Source organism: Hylaeus anthracinus, unplaced genomic scaffold, assembly GCF_026225885.1.
Source record: "Hylaeus anthracinus isolate JK02 unplaced genomic scaffold, UHH_iyHylAnth1.0_haploid 12000, whole genome shotgun sequence".
NCBI classification, from domain to species: domain Eukaryota; kingdom Metazoa; phylum Arthropoda; class Insecta; order Hymenoptera; family Colletidae; genus Hylaeus; species Hylaeus anthracinus.
Window position 1 is genome coordinate 6072158 of NW_026534347.1, and position 22358 is coordinate 6094515.

A 22358-nucleotide genomic window follows, 5' to 3' on the forward strand; every position below is an offset into this window, starting at 1 on the left:
CCTATCAAAAATCGGCATGGACTTTCCGGACAACCCAATATTTTGATTTTTAATCATTTGTTATTCTTCAGTGTCCACTTCGCCCATCTTGCATTTTATCTATCCCAATTCTAGCGATGTTCCAGTGGCACTCGATGAGTCACCGAATCGCAAATGTATCACTATAGAGAAATGACTTGACCCGAAAAAAGTCACGGAGTTTTTCAGTCTAACGCCATTACGAGAGGCATTATAGCGCTTGAATTATTATCGAGCGTCGTCAAAGGATCCAACCCTCGCCACGGAGGAACGTGCTGGTAAATGGGTCCAAGCGCGAACGGCCGTAATCCTGGAATGCGTTCATAAATAGGTGGATGAGGATGCCTTTTAACGACTTTCCATAAAAAAAGAATATCGGAAAGGGGGGCATTCTCTCCCGTCCTTAAAACGTAATTTTTGCCGCGTTCTAGGACTGGCGTCTGGTTACACCGTACCGTTTTTTAATTGCTCCCATTAAAGGGGACCAGACATTTAATTATGGATTATTAAAATAGCCTCGACGAACATTGGAGATGACCTCCATAAAAGGCTTTAAAATCCTCAGTTGTTTAAAGACATGGACATTGTTTAGAACCCAGAACTTATTTAACTTTCATGGTGGTGGTATTATTATTTGCAATAAAAGTATTTGAAAAGCATTATTAAAACTTCGAAGCATTAATAATTCAACGTCTGAGAACATGAAATCGCTAATACATTTCAGCATTTCAATTCAACAGCTGCATGAATGCATACACATTGGTTCCATTACCATCAATACCCTAATACCATAATACTCTAAGATCCTAATAGCCACTTACCTTAATAAGCCAATATAGAGCTGCCTAATGTCACACTGCACTGCGTATCAATACATTAATGCAATACAATGCAGTCGAAATATTTCCATGGCTTCCTCAAAAAAAAAAAAAATTTTTCACTAGGAATCCTGAATAACTAACACACTCCTATTTTATATAATTATTCACATTTCTATCTACTCTACCGGACAACCTCACTCCAACGAGCGAACCAGCAGTTTAAATCAAATTAGTTTCGAATAGAAATGTCGCGTGGAACTCGTTTACGAAATTAAACATCGTTCTCCAGATTGAGATAAATATTAGCAGCGACAATAGTGGCGAGGCTTCAGACGATTACCGTAGGAAATTATCGTACTCGGTCGACTGACGAACGAGTTAATATCAGTGTCCTGTTTGCAGACAAAAGGGGAAATTTCAAACGTTGGCCAAAAGCGTCGCGTTTCAACCGCCACACAGGGGCCGCGATAACGAATAATACTATTTAAACAGTATTCCAGGCTCATCCACGCGGTAAAAATGTTCGTTTGTTATAGGGACAAAAGGAAGAAGTATCTCTAAAACGGTGCACGCGCCCGTTTGAAGCGATTTCCCCGTTAAATGTTGGAAACACCGCGATTCGTCTCGCATCGGGGAATTTCACTTGGTTAGCCGCAGAGACAACTTCCGGTCGACGAGGCACGCATCGTTCTGATAAATTCGGGCGTCGAAAGTGGCCCCCGCAACACCGATACGTTTCGGACGGCCACGTTTCAAATACTCTGTCGTCGACCGAATGATCTCCCAAAACAACCGTTTGTCGCGGCTCGACTCTGTATTCTCAATCATCCTGGATAGCGTCATCGGGAATCATTCAGAGCCTCGAAATTTTTGTTTACCAAGGAGAATAATTGTAGAAATAATTTTGAATTCATCTTCATTGATATTTACATATTTATGTTGTAATTTTTCAGTTGTATTCTCTTCAAAAAGGTATATAATTTAAATTAAACGTCGAATCGCGAGAGACAGGACTTGGACATTGGTCTTTGTTTTCACATCCATTGACATTTGGATTTTCATGTTGTAATTTTTGAACTGTATTCTCTTCAAAAGGTACATGATTTAAATTAAAAGTCAAAACGCGATAGACAAGGCTTTCATATTGGTCTTTGTTTTTATCTCTAATGATATTTGCATTTTACATGTTGCAATATTTGAATTGTATTCTCTTGAAAATTTATATAATTTAAATACGATTTTAATTTTAAGTCTAAGAACACAAACAGGATTTAACATATTACGACACGACAAAAAGTACCTTTTTACCTCAAATAAACGTATTAAAACACTCATACTCCCCGCAGTTCGAGAATCACCGCTGTAGGTTAATTTGCAATCGCGGTCGCCAAGGTTTATGTCTATTTAAATTCCTCTTCTCTGCCTCATGCTTGCAGTGGATAAGCAGTGCACGGTGACTCGTCTACCATAAAGTTTCAGTTCACCGAAAGTAAAGTAAGTTCTCCTTTTGTCCAGACTGTTGACCCAACGCACACACACACACACATATGCGATGTCTTACAATTAGCGCAAGTCCAAAACGTGACTGCGCAAAGATTTAACGATGCTGAGAAAAATTGCTCCTCGTTTTTGTAACTTTAGAACGTACTTTTGGTACGAAACAAGGAAATATATGTACGCGAAGCTTCAGAGAACAGTAAATCCTTTTGCGAACAGATGTTCCCTCAAGGAACAGATGTTCTCATACCGTTGGTCACTTGCGTATTCGAGGATTAACTACGTAGTACAACTTCTGAGGTTGAAGTAAAATTAAATTGTGTGTGCGGAAGTGCTTCAGTACGAAAAACATGGCGGAGTGATTAAGCTTGTTTTAGTTTAGTTCTTGTAGAGGTTTCGAAATACCTTCATCCCCCTTTCAACGTCCATATTTCTATCGAAAGAAATGCCACTTCGTTACCCTTTTTCCTAACGTCAACCAACCCCACGTGCGATCCAATTCTAGATCAGTCTACTTTATTCGTTATTCGCTAACAAAATTTTGTTGCATTCTTAGCTGCTGAAAAGTAATTCAAATTTTCAGTTCGGCCGTAACAAGGCAACCATTTGCCCTCTTTAACGTTTGTCGCGGATTTAATTACGCGCGCCCAGTTAATTGCGAACGTCCGTCGCGTTCGTGCCGACAATCTAATCGACGTTGAAACGTATCAAATCGTGACGTGATTTTCTTTCTTCGTTTCTAGGCTGGTCAATACCGAATTAATTGGAATCACCCGTCGAGTAGGTTGGCCGACATCTAGAGATCTGCAATTAAAATTTAGTCGATCGTCGCCGCTGCGTCGTCGTTCTTTTCGAAATTCTCAGTTCCTCCCCCCTTCTGCCGCGGTTATCGACCGTCTTCCAAATAATTTCGCTTTTCCTTTAACCTCCCGTTGTTTCGATAACGATCGTTAACGGCAACGAGCAGACGGTAGAGGTGTCCTCTCACCAGCTAGAAGAATCTCCTTCTCGTTAGTTGCGATCGTAAGCGGTGCAACAGGGTGCAGCCGTTGCTACGATACCGATTTATTTAGTCAGAATAATCACTCGTCCCCTAGAAGAACAATTAGAGATCATAGACGTTGAGAAATTGCTTTTTTAATTAAAACACGGCAGGAATATCAAGTGACTTGTTAATATTATTCTTATGGAGATAATAATTATTGTTAACGTGACGCCTGCTGTGCGATTTGTGTGAATATCATTTTGAATTTGGTACACTATAACAGAATAGTGATTAAACAATCTAACTATAATTTTAGACAAGAAATCTTTCGCAGGGAAAAATAAAGAATAAATTTTTGGCACTGATCTTCCGTGCAGCTTGATTTTTATTATTTTCTCGTGCCTGGAGAAATGAGAACAAAAGGGGTTTTTGTCGCAAAATTGCCAGAATTTTCTCCGTAAGAACAGCGAACGTAGATCTCGGCCGATTAGTTGAATTTCTCGAATGGAACTCGTTAAACGATACAATTTACTTTCATCGCGCGGATAAGTCGGCCAGGCTTAATCAGCTCTCGTTCCCATTCATTCGAGATTCCATCCCCAGTAGCGTTACACGGAAGTAAAGTGATTAACACCGAGTAAGGGCGATGATGCGCGTATTCAAACGAACATGGTTTCGGAATTATTCATCGCGGTATTATTTGGTGAAATTTTATTATACATATATAAAAATTGATAAACCAAAAGGTTTCCAAGTTTTGAAATAAAATGCTAGGAAAGACAACGCGTAGTAAACAATATTTTCTTTTCTTTGACTCAGTAAGAAGAAAAGATTGTTCACTGCTACTTTAAACGACTACTTTATCAGTGACGCAAAACAGTAATCAGCATTGTTATTATTACACGTTGTGAGTTATAGCCATTTAGTGGGCGTTATAAATCTCTCCGTACAAGAAAAAAATAGTGGCGTCTTTATCGCACGAGTTTACTCTCCAAGAGGACCAATTGGACAGGCGATTTTAAGCTCTGTGCATTCGTTATTTCGCGTTGTCTGTCTGGTTTTCCGTTCCGTCGACAACAACCATTAAGGCGTAGCCCGCTATGGAGCTCCACGCCAGGAGAAAAATGGTTGCTGAATTGTTCATTCAGAGAAAACTTTTCCACTTCCGAGTTCCGCGCGTTAAACCCTCGTTCCATACGGTAATTAACTTCTCCCGACGTTTATTCTGATACTATCCGAACCGGTGAGTTATTGTAACGCTTGGTTCTGAATTAAGTAATAATAGGCTATACTTATCTCCAAGGTACTAATTCCCTGCTTTGAGATTGGATTAAATCACCTATTTTAGGTGGGATCGTATTTGTAATTCGAATTTGCTTTGAATGGAGAACGCTTTAAAGAATAAGAAAATTGTGAAGCTTTCGATCAAAGTGCTTTGATTTTTTAATGTGATGAAAATTTAAACTTCGCCTTAGCAGAAATTATAGTACCGAGGAGCAATTGCTCATAAGACCATAGAAGTCACATTTCTTTTATCCTGTGAGCCCATGAGTCCTAAGAATTCAAGTTCTGAATATCAATTTTATTTCAATTTCATTTTCTCAAGGATGCTTCGTATTGCCTGGAATTCTCGGTTAACATCACACTCCTGTAGTCATAGAAAGAATCCGTAATTCGAAACGCGATTTGGAATTTGTAGGTCAGAGAAGTAAGTAAACCGCGCGAACAGGATTTCTATGGGAGGTATCTATCCGAAGAAACCAAAGAGTACGGATATGAGCACACATGCTAGTTCTCACTGGCTTTGAGGTCTGACAAAAGATGTTCTACTCCTGGAATACCCGAGGCAATGCAACCTCGATACACAACGTCACGAGAACCCAGAGGCTATATGACAAAATTCAGCCAAAAGACTTGTCGCACTTCTCGCCATTTGTATTGTGTGTCTTGAAATAGTTAGGATCGAGGATTTTGCGAATTCAGCTGTTAAAACCAATAATAAGAATGGACTATCATAAACAGGTTCGAAGCATTCGATAAAATTATATAGTGACAGTTGTCACGGGCGATTTAGTGTCATTTTTGTTCCTTATGTCGAGGAACACATACGGGGCTGTAGTTTCGCGACACATTGGACCACGGGATTTCAGGTGACGAAAGTTTTTGAAGTAGCCTACATAACGACACACGAATTTCACCGAAAATCCTGCGGTGGAGATTGAAGAAAATACCAGTTGAGCCGTTACCGGGTATAGACAGAAGCTTTGCCTTTCGGCTTCCCTGTCGCAGCGAGAGAAGCGCATAAAATGTCTTTACAATTCGTCTCGGTGCCATCCTAACATCCCCTCTTTTTCTCTGTCTCCCTGTATCTGTCTATCCACTTATCTTCAACTTTTCACGACCTAGCTTACCGATCTTATCCTGAACACCACGTGATTTCCATCGATCCCGACGTATTTTTCACATCCTCTTTACCCTGAACCAAGAATGAAACGAAGCGTTCTTCGAGCTTGCCAAATTCTTCAAGATCGATAGCAATTTATATCGAATGTCTTCCGAAAAATGTAGCCCTGGTGGAATGCGAACAGAAATTGTAGAATTATTTATAAAATTACTAGTAATTTAATAGCATTTTCAAAAAGGAGGATACCAATTGAGTATTGATAGAGCCAACTCAACTTTTTCCACAAGTCGTTTAACTCTGTAACATTTAAATTCGAATGTAAACAATTTTTCTCTAAATAATAAAATTATTTAGCTGATGTATCGACATCCGTAATTAAAACAATCATAAAAGTTACCACAACTTAGTGTGGAAGATACGATATTTCTAGGGATATTGTCGCGTGTACTTTGAACGATAGAAATTGCTACATGTTATGACAGACAGTCGGTGTAGAGGCTCGCAAATACCGCAAGAAACAAGATGCCTAATATGTGCATTGCGGAGAGGAGCAAGCTCTTGAGGCTCATGAACATACAAGATTAACTAACACAGTACACAAACCTTGCTGTGACTCTCCAGACGAGTCTATTTATAGTGCCAGAATAGCTCATTAGAGGCACGTTACAGAATTATGCGCACTTTCAGACATATCTTATGCTGAAATTTTAATTTAGTTTTTCCTGATTTGATCCACAGTGCGATGAATTAGAATATTCCTAGCCATTGTACGCTGTTTCTTTATTTAGAAATACTTGCCTCCTCTACAACCCTTAAATTCGGTATACAAAAATAATTCTAAATATTCTAAATTCGAAGTAAAAAAAATTTTCCATGAAAATTATTCTTTTGTTCTAAATTCTACACACGTTTGATCACGTTATAGCGGTCTCGACCCTAACTAATCGCAGAGCTCGCGGCGCAAAGCGTAAATTGGCACTCGGAGCAAAAATGAGTCTGAGGGTCTGAATCTTCGAACACGCTAACGATAACCGAGTTAGCTCGAGGAGCTGATCAAGTATCGTCGAGGGGTGATAAAAAAAGGGGAAAAGCTGCTATGGCCGAGATAGCGGTACGTGGGTGGGCGTATTTAGTATCATCCGTGGCGGAGGCGGTTATGTCGTAAAATTCGTCCGCGAAACGAAAGTTTTCGGTGGTCGTAGGTTCGCAGCGGGAAAGTTTAGGGTAACTTCCGCGCCAGACGAATCACCGGCACGTTCGGGTTCGGTTTCTGGGCTCAGCCGCACACACTGATCAACTCCGTGCGCGGGTAATTAAACCTGCACGGGCTCCTTACTCTTCGACTTCGAATCCCCACGTGTCGTTTATTATATTAAAACGAAATCGTAGATTTCCCGACGCGGCGCACCTAATTGCACCGAGCCGTCCCGTTATTTTACCGTAAAATACCAGCGAACTTTCCGTGAGAACACTTCCGACCCTTGCCAACCGCATTCTTCGACTTTGCGGTGAGGAACGTCGGATAAATTGACCGTGTTATGGTCTTGCTAAGAGCACGCGAATAAAGTAGACGTAGGGGAAGAGTTGGTGAATTTCGGGTACCTGAAATAAGCTTATATGATCGCATTGAATATTTTTTAACGATAGATTTACGGAGCAATTTGATCAAAAACTTTATAAGATGTTACAGAGATCATTTGCACTTTTCGTCAACCACACTGACGTTTCTATGTGTTACAGATACATGTTTCAGAATATATCTCGGTAACAACCTGTTAAGACAGTCTTAACGCGAAGATCAATTTATATTAATTGTCTAAGGCCAACGTGTAGCTCGCATAATTTATGCAGGGAACTGTTGTCGATAGTTATCGAACTATTAATTTGGTGTGCGTTGAGAAATTACGAAAGTTACATGCCAGCAGTAATTTGGGACATAATGAAATCGCATAATGTATCGGGAATACGTCTTCATTTGACGACGGAAGTGAAATTAAGATAAATTGAAGTTTGCTCCGTGACCTGCATAGACGAACAGTCGCTATTAAACGGGATACACTTACAATGCATTTTCGTACAAAACGATATCGACTGTGATGTAATAGATTGTCCTAGAAAATAATTCAAATTCTAAACTTTTATTCGTTAAATCGCCATTGCGCCAAGAAATAGTTTCGTGTAACGCAACTTGTTCCAAAAATAAAGAAAATAAAGTCCTTTCAATCTACACCGCGAAACTTTGTTTTTGGATTCTGGTTTCGAAACTCAGTATAAAACATTTAGAATCATGCCTTTCGTCGATGCATACGTGCCCTGCGGACCCGAGTTAAAAATTTTCCACTCAAATAAATTAAATTCCTGTAACTGTACCATTCCCAACTACACCGTACGTGTGCTCCTACCTGTATTTTTGTTTCCAGATTTCCATTTGTCGTATATTTATTAACGCGAGGAATCGTTCCCAAGCTCCGCCACTGCGACGAAATACATTGTCCACGGTAGAATATCGCGCGAAACTTTTCTAATTTGCGTCGATACTTCATAACGAGATCCGGCTGCGCAGTTAATTATACTTACTTTCTGTCGGCTTAGTCAGCGCAAACGGGCCAAACGCTAACGTTGCGCTCGAAACACAATTAAAAACGAAACGATGGCTTTTCTTCCTTTCGTTATTCTTCTTTCTACAGTAACAATTACGTGATTCGTCGCGATTCAAAAAGAAATTTCGCGATCTACGGAGTACAATCGCGAAGATACTCGTTATGTTGGAGCAAACGCTCGAGACTCTTATGGTTCGCGCCGATACGCTGTAACGATCGTCGAAGGGACGAAGAGCTGCGAAACGGATTTAAAGTGGGAAAAATAATTTTTGCCCGACAAGGGAAACGTCGACTTTTCGATGTAGGAGTAATTAAACATGGCCATTTCGACATCGGCTTCTCGTGCTTGTCCTTCATTACTTCGGAATGTAGCCGTTGCGGAACACAGTCAAGGCGGGGCATTAATTATACAAACGATCCTCGTGTCACGCAGATGGCCGAGCAATTTTAAGTTATAACACTGTTTGCAAAGAAACGGCGACGATTTTCGTTGGAGATTTTCCTGGTAAAAAGGTACTAACGTTTCTTAGTACTTGATAATCTGTTGGGTCCTCGTTAAACATTATATTCCATTAGGGTAAAAGGGTAACTATTTTTACATTTAATTACTTCTCTACCTTCCAATTTTAAAAATATTATTCGTTAAATAGGTTGCTGGAATATTTGAAGATTTATAAAGGGATGAAATATTTGAATTTCTGACGACGATAAAAAATGGCTGACAACTCGAGGACTCTCTGTACCTGATTCACGAGTCGCAGAGAATTAAATTAGCGCACGTTTGCGAATTTGGATTCCAAGAATATAATTTTACACGCGATGGATACTATAGGATATTTCAATATTTCTAAAGAATTAAATATCTTAATCTTCGAAGATTATAAAAATTGCCGACAACTCGACCAGATTCGCTAGTCGTATAGAATTAAATCGCGAAGTCTGGAAAATATTAATCTGCACGCCGAAAGGTTCCTGTCGTTGGGTCACACATGCTTCCCAGTAACTGCGTTATGGCGCTGTTCGAGCCATCGTTGTCACGTCGTCGTGTATCTCGAGACTGACGCGAGACAGTCTGACGGGCAAATTTCCCCGGAAGTCGTGTTGATAGATTCGCGAGCACGAGATGACAACGTACGCGTCGGTCGCAGAACGGTGTCGGCGTTATTGAAAACGACGGGACGCGATACCGTCGCTCGTTTTTCATCGCGGCTTGATCCTTTGCGCGTGCAGCCAAAAATCAACTGCTACGCCCGCGATGCCGTCTCCCCGACTCCTCGCGACCCTCCTCTGGCTAGGTCAACGGTGGTCGAAATTGCTTCTATGACAGGCGATCCCATTTTTACTCGCCGCGGATGAATCATAACCAAGAATATAAAGCATGCGTATTTTCTGCCCGCTCGAATCCGACATTTTTTTCTAGATTAGTTACCCTTCATCCCTTCGCGACTCCCGATCACTGGGCTTCAGTTTCCAATTTTTTTTTTTCACCGAGGAAAAAGAGATACGATGGAATTAAATTTGCTTTCCTGCTTTGGGGTATTATTGATTATATTAGTGCGACTGTCTATTGTTTAACTTCTTGAGATACGAATTTTAAATGGATTTCAGATACACACAAACCAAAGCATTATTTATCAGTTAAACGATTTCCACGTAGAAGTATGTTGCTTAATTTTAATACTGTATATTGTTTAATTTTAAAGGATATTGCGATCGTAAATAGTGTGATTATAAATTCCAAACCAGGAAAAACCGGAATTACACAGTGATTCGGTGTCGCGCGCAAATCCCCCATTCAAACCATTCACGATTCTGGGTGACACGGCCGCGGGAGTAACGCGGAGGAGGAAACACGACTGGCAAACATTAAATCCGACAAATCCTGGTGAACGACTGTATACCACTCACCTTGTAAGCGAGTAATGTTCCTCGTTACTTTATGGCCGTTAACGAGCTGCTCGCGTAGGTGAGTCCTCTCGCGATGATCCTGATAATTGCCGATAACGATCGTGGTCGTCACCAGCACGAGAAACAACTTCGGCCCCCAGGCCGCTCTCGTCGACATCGTCCTCCGGTTTTCGCATCCCCCGAAGCTTCTGATATTCGGCGACGTCTGTTGATTTTATCGGTCCGTCGGCGAAAACGCGCGGCACTCTCGTCCTCCTGAAATCCAAACAGGGATGAATGTCCACGGCAGTCCCTGTGTTTCTCGAACGACTCGAACGGAATCTGGAAAGAGGGCTTTCAACGCGTCACGTAGGTACACCTGCTGGACAGTTTGTATATTCTGGCCAGTCGCTGTATTTGCGCATGATTCTTCCCGAGCGATATTAGGAATTTCATGGGTTGGGATGAAGAGACTTGCAGAGAGAACGTTGGAGACTCTCGAGCTGATCTGGTGTGTTGAGGTTCGGGTTATTAAAGTTGTGGATTCCGGGGGTCGAATAAGCATTTTTTCGTTGATATCTAGGAAGTGGATATTACGTAACAAAATGTACGTATGCGTGTCATTTATGAGGATTTTAATGTAAATCATTTCATCTAATAATAAAATAAGAAAGTAATGGTACATTCTGAAACAGCCATCTTTAATCTGAAAAACATTTATTTTTATTTCATGTAGGACCTAGAGTACCTAGTTTATTGGATTGCAGTGAAACCATCAATGACAGTTCAAGTTTATTAATTTTTTTTTTTTTATGGAACAATATTTATATTCATTATAAATAGGACCTTGGGCAAAACTTGCTCGCTCCAAAATGGTAAAATATACTACACGCACATATTCTTATTAATATGTAAAAGTAGGTAGATGGCTGGAAAAAAATGTGTGGAGTTAATACCCTTTATGCACTCCCTTTCCTGTTGCACGACTCTCATTACCACGCGGTCGCACTAAAATTAATTTATCCCATTACTTTGTGCCTGTAATTTAAGTTTCTTACTTTCCAAGTTTTTATCTTTGCACCTTTTACACGCTCCCGACTACGTTATAAGCGGCTTAAACTCGGCACTTTGAACGTTTCTACAAGTCAGTAGGACAAATTATAATTAATCCACATTAGAATTGTTTTTTATATTTTCAAAGGCAACAATTTCTGTCGTCGAACTGACCAGTTCTGAAACAGACGTTGAAATAGTTTTCGATATTATTTTGTTTTATTGGTTGGAAAAATGAACCGTATACAAAAAGTTGTTAATGGTTTCGCACTCGCTTTAATATTTTTATAGGCAGTTTTTTAATCTCTAACGCATTCGACTTGTTTTTCATTCATGCTGTTACAAAAATAATTTTCCAATCGCAATACGTTAAAATTCGTTACTTGTATTTCAGCTTAGCTCTTGCTGACAATTACCAGCGGAAGAGAATGACACTGCAAATAAATTCTTAATTAACGAACCATTCTTTTGTAGCTCAACTTAGTGCTTAAATTTGCATACATCTGTTTATTCATTGCAAACTATTTATTCTTGAAGTTACTTTCGTAATCAAGCATTTACGAGTCGTTCTCAAAGTTAAAATACAGGTGTCGATGGAATTGCATCGACGGAATAAAATAATGTAACTGTTAACATGAAATTAGAATCAAACATTTGCATGGAAAATTTATTGCGAAACAATTTAGCGGAGAACAGCTTTCATCTACGCAATAATAATTTCAACCGACATTAGTTCATATCATAAAACAACTTTCGGTTCTGTTTTCACCAAGGGTATGATAAATTATTAATGAAATTGTTCAAGTGACACGGTGTTCCATTACAGTCAACGAGTGGAGAAAATCGTATTGTTTGCGACGTCGAAAACGCGATAATAACTTCGGTTGCAAACACAGCTGCGTTTGACGTGCGATTTAGTGTGCGCTGTTGGCAGTTATGGTCGAATCGTCCCTTCCAGGCAAAAATTTAAATTATCGGAGAAAAAGTCCGCGAAAACCGTGAATGGAATCCAGTCGTGAGGATGGGCTCCACTTTTACGTGACGTATCGGAATGGCTGAATATTTAATTAAAAAAATGTCTGCATGGGGAGCAGATAGGTAGTTTTACGTACGCAAACACAGACTTTATATAACCCCCGACGTTGCAGCTGTTTCAAAGCGAATAATCGATGGGGGTCGATGCGATGAATAAACACGCGCAACAGTTAACCCTTGCCTTTTTCGTTTGCAAAGATGAGATACTGATGGCCTCAAATATTTCTCGAACACGGAATTAACTTGGGAAATGGCTGGAATAGCAAAGGTTAGAAGAAAAATATACGAGGCATAATTTGCAAAGCAAATAAAATCCAAGAAATGCGATTAGGAAACGCAACTACATTATTTTACTGCTAAGCATTCTAATATTTACATAGATGGTTAAGTTCAGGAAAAAAAAAGGGTCCACCCAGAAACGACTTTTAAGTTATCGTATGTCGTTTGAAGCAAGCTTGCGACAGCAGTTTGTCAATTTTTCGCGCTCGGTGCAGTCGCTGTCAAAGTCTCGTTTAGAGGGCCGTGATAACCAGAAGCCTGGAAAGAGCCAGCAGTAGCGATAGGGAGGTATGCAGGAGAGGGGGAGAGCTATTCTAACGGAGATGTGATCAAAGTGCGAATGCGCCATTGCATGTACCCTGCAGAGATACAAGTATCTGCCGGTACACCACACAGAATATTCGGCAGCCTGGCCAAGAATGATCTATTCAAGCAACCAGGTCGTCGGCGTATCTCTTTCATACGAGCCTTCGAGTATCTCGAAAAATTGCTGAAGCTACGCGGAACTCGGTCGAAGATCGACGCGAAGCTTCCCTCGTTCGAGAAAAAAACGACTGTTTTTCTCTTCGACTGAACACACCTGTGGTTTGGTGAAAGAGAAAAAGATATGCAGAGAGCTTATCTGCGACCATTTGTTTCGGATTCTAATTAGACCGCCGCTGAGAATTTATTGTGTTTCCTTATTTAAATATCCCAAGTCGATGCATTTTCTGATGGGGTCCTTTAAGTAATAATAGAAAATTTGTTGCATTACTGCAGTAAAAATATTCGAAACATCGAACAATAAATACTTGAGTATGAATTTTTTTATTTTAATATAATAGAGCATTCGTTAAATATTGTCCAAAAATTTTCCTACTAATTCACCGTCGCTACATTTCATTTATCACCCATCCCAGTAATTATAGCGCTCTCAGAGCTTCCCTCCACCGCGCTAATCCTGGTTGTTTCGTTATCAACTCGAGAAAGAAATAAGAAGAGTGCCGTAAAGAGCACCCTTAACAGAACGAGTCGCGTTGATGGATAATTCAGTGACGCGACACCGCGGCACACGAATCCTCGAGTCCCATCTATTCAATTACACCCGCAAGCGCGGCTTCCTATCCATCACTCCTGAATGGATCAATAGAGCGAAAACTGAGCGAAGATAATGAGGCGAGCAACTGGTTAAAACCTTAACAACGCGCCTTATTTCAGGGATGACGATTGCAGGTCTGCCTAGCACCGCATGATCGATCACGTTCAAATAGCTCCGACTCCCGAGCATTTCGCCGGGAACGTCACCTCATCCCCTCTGGTCGAATGAGGCTACTTATCAAAGTAACAACCGAGGCGTTCGGAAGAGTGAATATCACGATTCTTGCGAGAAGCACCATTATCACTCTACGTTCGGTCCAGAGGACCGAACTCTGTTCACTGGTAGGAAAATCGGTGCGAAATTCGCGAGCGGATGTCTCCTTAGACGGGCTCCTTCTCACGAAGCAACAGACTGGTGTGGTTTAAGTGATTTCAGCGGTAACGAGGTAACCCTGTAACAAGACAAACCATATGTCCAAATGTCACACACGTTAGATGAATCAAATATTTAATTAAGGAAACAGTAAGAGAAATCTGAAACCTGGAATGGATGTCACCAACGAATCTACACCAAATTCGAAATTGAAGAGTGCAAGTTACACTATCAAGATTGAGAATTGGTTTAATAAATTATAATTAAATTGTAATCGTTGACGTGGTCGCTAATAACCTCGTAGTTGATGTGTCCTTAAATAAAGTAAGTAAAAAAGGAAAGGAGACAATACCGTGTTACGTCCGTGTTCGTTATTTGTAATTTAAGAAATTTGAATATCTGTTCGATGCATTCATACATCGCAAGAAGACACTGTTTCTAATTTTTCAAAGTTCATTTCACAGGGTGTTGAGAAAAATTGGTGTATACAAGAAGAATATGCTCTCTCGTTGTACAAAATAATATAAGTGCAGCTTCTAGATGCACTTTGGTACGGAGACAACGGGAGCATGGAGTAGCAGACATTTTTACGTCATTCAACTGTTTCCTGTGCCAGTCTATTCTATCGTCAACCGAATAGGAGATACGACCCGCGAGAATTGCGTGACTCGTGAAATGTACCGGGTCCCTGAAAACAACCTGACAACGCCGCAATTGAACGCTTCGATAAAGATTCTTTCAAATGTGGAAGTTTCGAGAATCCTTGCGCAACAATAACTATTCACCTGGGGCGGGGTCCAAAGCAGCTTTTCCCTCATTCTGTCTCGGTTATCATGCGAATACTAACTCGCCCGCGAATTGTATACGTGCACGAAGAGAACCCAGTACAAACACAATACGTGTAAAGGGTGACAAAAGCGCGTAAGGGTTTCTGCACCTGAATAGAAGTGATTTAGAGAGATGCTTCGTAAACGTACCTTCAGCAGGCTTCGCGCACACGATCATAAATTTCTGGGCATATTCCTGCGTGTCACTTCTATCCGCATGGCAATCACTTCTGAAAGGCAACAATATCGTCGTCGGAAAGTTTTGGAGTGTTAAAATTCGCGCGTAGTCCAATAATCACCTTGCTGGAATTAATGGCTGAAGGGAAGAAATGCACTTATCCGGGAAGTTTTAATCGGGGAGCAAAGAAGGATAGAAACCGTTGAATTTAAAACTGATAGGTAGATAGAAAACCATTCCCTTCGGGCTATCCAACTGAAATTAATTTAAAACTAAGTCCTCCCTATTATCAACAGTTTTTGAAGAGATACGGTTCTTATAGGTCAAAATATAATTAACTTTATGTTCAAGATAATATTTGTCAACTCTTTCTTAAGAGCAGTTTTTTTTTTTTCAAAGATTCACGTCGTACCTACTTTCTAGAATTTGTGAATTTTGAGTCTTCTTTATTTTTAGAATGGCATGCAAAGTATTCTACCCTTGCTCGTCCACGTTTTCGGCTCGTGGTCAATTGAGCCTACATTTTCCCGAACGATTGACCGTTGGACAATATGTGTATATCGGAACAATGCGGGGGATTATCGGAAAGAGAGTAATAGTCGGAGCATACTTTTCGCGCGAGGCTGATGCATCGGTGAATGAAATTCCCATTCGAGGAAGTTCGAGCAAACACGCTAATGATATTCTTGTTCGGCGTGGCGGTTTCGTGACGAAACGAATTACACTGGTTTCGCTGTTTGAGTGGCCACCGTTTGCGAATAAATTTCGCTCGTCCTCGAGGTAACTTAGAATCCTGTTACTATGACTAATTTCGAGCATCTCATTAATCGCTGGCGACGAGAACTTATAACGGCTTACTTTTTAAATTTGTACGTCGGTTATGCTGTCACGTGTTAGAAAAAGAAAGAATACAAAATAATTTCATTATTATTTTTCAAAACTGTCCGACACATAAAACATCCCTAGGAATTTAAGGGGATGAAGTTTCCAAGTAACTGGATATTGGGACGGTATTCCCTCGAAGCACAAACTAATGATTCGTGCTTATAGAATTTTCATTGATGAATTCCAGCATTGAACAGCTCGAATGCCAATAGCAAAGTTCTTTTCCAATATTGGCTGCTAACAATAACTTTTAATTAGCCGCAACTGCTTGTTTAACTGGGTCACGTCTCGACGTACCCCGCACGCCTTAAACAATAGCGTCAAATATGGTCCACGGCAATCAATGACGATTTATAATCGTATCTTGTTTATTAGCATTTTTCGTCCCGTTGTTCTCGGCGAAGAATATCGCGCTTTCATCAAATATTCATTTGTACCTCGTGTCGCGTCTCGTGAATAGCGATCGCTCTGGAACAGTGCTTCCCAAACTTATTTACATCGCGATTCACTTAGCAGAGGGTAATACTTATGCGGCACACAGCAGAGATTAGGTTTATCGATTAACTCCACTTTTTGACAAATTTTAAATTTAAGTGTCAAAGCACGTGGTATAGTCAACTTTTTATATTTATAATAACTTTCCTAAATAATAAAGATTAACACTATTAAACGACAACATTTTTTTGGCCATTGAATAATAAATAATTGATTTCAGAGAGCAATGTACATTATTTCGTCGCATTTCTCAACTCTTTGTTTTACGCAGTTAATCGATTTGTGCAATGAACGGATCATATTGCATGCAAATTTTATAGATCAATTTCATCGTGTCTATGAAAGCTACGTCTTTGGATCGACCTTTACATCTTGCTCGTATTCAGACGTGACCCTATCGTGGTTCTACCATTCAGGTGATCGCTGTCGCCGATACCAACAGGTCTGCGGTCCTTCTTATCACTCCCTACATTCGCGAGAATCACCATTATTCAACCCTCTGCACTGTCGAGTCGCTTCTAATGGACCTCACGTGTCCAGCTGTTGATCTCATCGAATCCGTCGCGCTTGGTATCATTCTTACCGCGTCCTAAGTTTCGTGGAGTCTCTAATCGCGCACGTTGTTCTCCCTGGAATTGTTGCTATCGGATTCCACGACCACAGGCGGTGTGGTCTATATCCCGTAGGTCTGGGGCATCTGGTTGGACTAATTCCCTGTGGTCTGTGTCGCGATCCGTGCCTGTTGTTGTCGTCCTCCACTCTGGGATCATCAGAACGTCGTTTCATGGACTTACGGCTGGAGATATCCGTCCCTTATCTCTCGTACCATCTGTCTCCTTGTCTTTACTTTGTATTTTTCGCGTTGTTAATTCGAATTCTTTGTCTAGCTCCAATTGCTTCGGAGTCAATCTTATTTTGGCTGATATTTACTCCCATATTCTTAAACTGTTTTTGCTTCGTGCTTTAGGAGTCATTAATTCGAAATCTTGAAATTGAGAAACCTCTATCTAGCTTTGCCTCGTATTTTGGGTGACATTGACTCCAATTCCTTAAACTCAGAAACCTCAATCTAGCTTCCAACCATTCCAAAGTCGTTCTTATAGAGTCCCACTCCCTACATCCACCACTTTTTGTCACTCAACAGTTTAGATACTCTTACCCCCGAGTTTGCATTGTTGAAAGATTATTCCATTAGTATTTTTAAATCAAGAACGACTGAAATCCAGTAGTATTTATATCGAGAGAAAATAAACGCGTAATCGCGTAAATTTATGGAATCAGCGTCCCACGTTAATGTGTTTCCGCCGGTTCCCGAGATCACTCGGCTGCTGCGTCAGACCAGTGTCGCTCGCGGAGTTCTGCAAACAAATTATGGACTCCTCGGCGACTTGATTCTTAATTTAAAATGTAGGACGCGTAGCGAGGAGCCGATCTGGATGTAGTTGCCCCCCTGAGGAGCGTCTTTGTGCATGCCTCTCCGAGGACAATTAGAGTGCCTGAGTGGAAAAAGGGATTACAAGCAGAAACGGAACCCGGAGACGTGACGTGGAATTTGAAACAGAGGGATACTCCAAGATGTCACGAAGGGGGAGGAAACAAGAAATGGAGACGACTCGGTTGGACGCTTTAAGCCGAAATTTGTAGACGGTTAAAGGGGGATGATAAGAGCTTTCGTAGAAGGTTAAGGTAAGAAAGGAGCGAACCATTAAGTTGAATAATGAGTTACGTTAACTCGGTGCGAGCAGGCCACACGTGTAGACATTCTAAATGACAATAGAGGAACATCTGGCTGTAATGTGCGATGGGAATCCCAAGAATTGAGATAGACACAGGAAGTGAGTGTAAAGACAAAGGAGGGATAGGGAAACCTGGTCCGGGAGTGTAAACAAAGGACGGGGAAAGATCAAAGAAAGGGAAGTGGAAGTAAAGACGAGGAGTTGAGAGGATTGAAGGTCGGAATTGGGTTACAGGATAGCCTCGATAAACGAACTTTTCAAGTTTCTATGGGATCCAGCTGCAACCGCCAGCAGTCGTAAAGCTGGAATCGCGATTTTCTCGGTCGAACAACCGACGCTGCCGTTTTCATTCTAAAATATGCGCACGGCTGGTTAGCGTCGTTTGGTAGTCGGACTATTGTGCCCGAATAATAAAGTAAACGCATTTGCAATGCAGACTTTATCGTCCTTACATAAACGATCGGTGTGTCCTTTGAACGCGTGGCAAACTTTCCATCTAGCGCGTGTTGGACGAAGTCTGCCTTTGCGCTCCAACTTTGACGTGACTTCGAAACAAAATTTCTATCTCGCGACCGTTTGAAGCGATATCTCCACTTCTATACAGGCGCTGTAATCTAGAAAGTCTTTTCGTAACTCGATTTTCAAGTCGAAGAGGAATATTTAAGAGTCGAGTCAATAACAGGTTTGGATAATTCATGCTTATGATTCACTATGGTTTACTAAAGAAGCGGAAACGTGTAAGAAATGTTAACGTTGTACGAAAAAGTTTTCTTTAAAACCTGAAATATGGAAGAAAGGGAAAATGGCTGTATTCATATGCAGTGGGACCAATGTGACATCATTTATGTTGTTAACTCACTAGTTTTGTTTCAACTAGTAAATGAAAGAAGAAATAAATATTTGGTCTCATAAACTCATAGAAATATTCAACTGACTTGTACAGATCTGAAACAATTACCTCGATAAGAAGTTATATATATATTTATCGATAAGAATGAGTGAATACTCTGTTGAATATTAAACACTTCCATGGAAGTTAAGAGAAAGGTAAGAAGTTTATGGAAATTCTTACTGTAACCTAATTTGTTGCGTCATTATTCCCGGCTTAGTGAGACGTTTTTGCACGTGGAAAGTGCTAAAACGTGCACCGAGTGTATTAATCTCCATCAGTGGTTTAATAAACAGAAAATGTCTGATATTAAGTTGAATAATGCATTCATAGCATTGAGAAATAAATTATATAGAATGATAATTTCATCGAGAAGCAATATAGGGGGATCGAGGATTTTTTGATCATTTTTGTGAATATTCTACTAGGTACTTTTAATTATATCTCTTTGTAATTATACTGGTAGAGTGTTCGTGTAATTTATTAACTTCAATGCGTGCACGTTCGAAATTCTATTAAAATTAAAAACACATTGTGCTCGAGCATTCAATTGTTCCAAAGTCAATGGACGGCCAGACTAAGAGTTCCATCGAAATTTGAGAAGTTTAATAAATGAAATAAAATTAAAAATTGCTCGTTCTCGTCAATAAAAATCAATTCTTTGGGGATTAAACCTTATTGAAAAAAAGAAATCTGACCGACAAATGAAACTGAGAATTGAAAGAAAAAATGTAGGGAAATGTATCGTATAACTTTAAACGTATAGAATTCGTAGTCTTATTTACGAACAACTATTGATCGTTTAAATCCATTATGTATAAAGTTCAAAGTAAAAGTTTAAGACTTCAAAGTTGGTTCACTTTGAAAGATAAAACCTTCGTTGACCAAAAGCTTAGGTAAATAAAAACTGTAAAATGATTGACTTTGAAACAAAAGTTTCTTTTGCCACCTAAAGTTGTGCAAATTATATCCTCGTTACACCTCGTGTCTTCGAGATAAAGTTCTTCAGGTGTTCTTCTCTAGGTGGACCATCTCGGTAGTTACGAAGCTCGTGGAATAGAAAACTGACGAAGACATTCAACGACGCATAAAAGTTAGGCCGGCTTAGTCAATTTGGCGACCCAATTACGAGAAAAGTTTAGACTCCAGCGAGTCTTGGTCAATATCAACGGAACTTCGATCTTCTGTTACGGAGTTTCTAAACGAAAGAAACTACTGTTGCGAGGTGGTCGCGGTTAGTTCGAAACTAATGGTGTTTCGACGGGGACTAGCGTCGAGCACCGGTCCAATTTCAATTTTCAAAACTACGGGGAAAATTGAAATCTTCATCCGCGAAAAAGCAGGAAATTTGAGTACCGCGGAAACCTCGAACCGACAGAAATTGAAAAACTTGTTTTAGAACGAGCCCTCCGGTCGAGAAAAATTTTTAATTTCGTGTAATGGCGAAACGCTGAAGCACGTTTATAATTTTCTCGCGGAGGCGAGACCATATCCTTCACAATTACGAGGAATCCTTTAATGCAGCGTGCGCAATGGCCACGAATACGTCGTAAAACGCTGGCTAGATGAATTATTAAGAACCAGGACGCGGAACAAATATCCTCGTAACGAGATTCGCGAACATTATCTTCGGGCGACGCTATAAATTTCGCTTTTGGGTACGCGTGCGTCTAACCGCTCCACGGAAACACGTGTAAATCTCGCAACTAAGAAAGATCAATGTTCATAATCGTTTCGTGATGGTGACAGAATTGTTTCCCGTATTTTATATGAAGGATTTCTTTTAAAAAATCAAAGATAAGATTATTCCTAACAATTGCAGTGGTTGGAACGTTAGTTTGGAAGTTGATTTTCTCAAACTTAAGACTATATCACCAAAACACAGGATACTTTTTAAACTTTCTTATAATTCGTTCGATTTTGTTTCTCGCTGTGCGCGGAAGTGTAGTTGTTGCCCGGCTGGTGATAAGAACAAAGTGCTCGGGACATCAAAAGATTTTAGTTGAAGTAACGGGTGGGTTCTCCCGGATCCACGGGCTCTGCGGCATCCCGTTTCGAGGAAACTCGTTTCGCAACGATATTTATGACGAGGCTTGCGTCCCGGCGCAAATGAAAATGGAATCGCGGGAAAAGGCGGGCTATTCTACGGCCTTGAAACGAAACGGCAAATTGGGTCGTTAATGCGACGTTACGAGTCGTGGCATACTGAGACGGGCCGAGCAGAATTAACCCCTTTGCTTTGCGATTTAATTTGTAACTGTGCGTGATGCAGTTTGGCCCTGGGCCCTTCGCGAGTCGGGACAAAGAACTGTCGGCTTAATCTCCTTTCGCTGATCGTCTACTTCGTTTTACGGCGGCAATTTTAGACACTAATTCCCGCATGAAACGCAAAGTCTTCGGAAATATGGGTACAATATACTTTGTTTTCGAATTGAAATGTATTTTCAGTTAAACTTCATAAGTGAATGGCAGGAGTGATATAATGGGAAAGGGGAGCCCTTAAAGATGGAGTTTCAGATGGTTGTGTATATTACAGTTCCCTTGGAATGTCTAAAATACTTTTTTTTTTTTAAAGGAATAGATCACTCAGAATTGTTTATTTTATTTTACGTGAAACAATTACTGAATAAACATCTCAAGTAATGTCATTCGTTAACTATTCATCGGTAGATAACAAGATTTAACCACTTCCCATTTTCCACACCTAAAGTCAAATCTATAAAAAGAATTCGTTTAAGAATCAATAATTTATTAATTTTGTCAAACTCGAAAGTATCGACACGTCCACCGAGTGAATTTCTTTTTCTCAAAGTTAGGTTTTCTTCGATATTTTGGCATCGACATGCTTGAGACTTCGGATACGCCTCGAAGGGCAGCTTGAAAATGGCAACAGTAGCCTCATTAATGGTAAGTTAGGGCAGAGATATAATCGAATGCCTCCATTCTCGTTACACGACCCACTAAAGACGCTATTATGGCGACATTTACAAGGACCAAGTAACCCGGACTTTATGGGAGTGTGTGCCTCATGGAACTACTGACTCAGGACAATTAACAATGGCTGAATCGAGACAAAGGCTCCGGAATTACGGTGACAGGAGATACTATGATACCAGGTGAACGTTACTCGTCAAAATTCCGCGCGCAAAACTGCATCTGTGTGGACCAATGGGGATCACAATGAGCGGTTGGGAATTCTGGCCGGAATTTACACCTAATCCGAAATTTCCATGCTATTATTCATTAAATGTGCACAGGGTATTATCATCGCCAACAATTGTTGGTATTAATATGAGAAATATTCAAAGACTGAATGTAG

The 22358-nt window shown here is 40.4% G+C and overlaps 1 protein-coding gene across 1 annotated transcript in view; it reads right to left on the reverse strand.

Annotated features, from left to right (window-relative positions):
- The window catches only part of LOC128890128 (zwei Ig domain protein zig-8-like), an 86031-nt gene that overhangs the window by 41393 nt on the left and 22280 nt on the right, over nucleotides 1-22358 (reverse strand). Inside the window, exon 2 of the mRNA XM_054148359.1 lies at nucleotides 10234-10488. Within this exon, the coding sequence (XP_054004334.1) occupies nucleotides 10234-10390 (157 nt within the window). The 5' untranslated portion in view covers nucleotides 10391-10488. The remainder of the gene's footprint in view (nucleotides 1-10233; nucleotides 10489-22358) is intronic.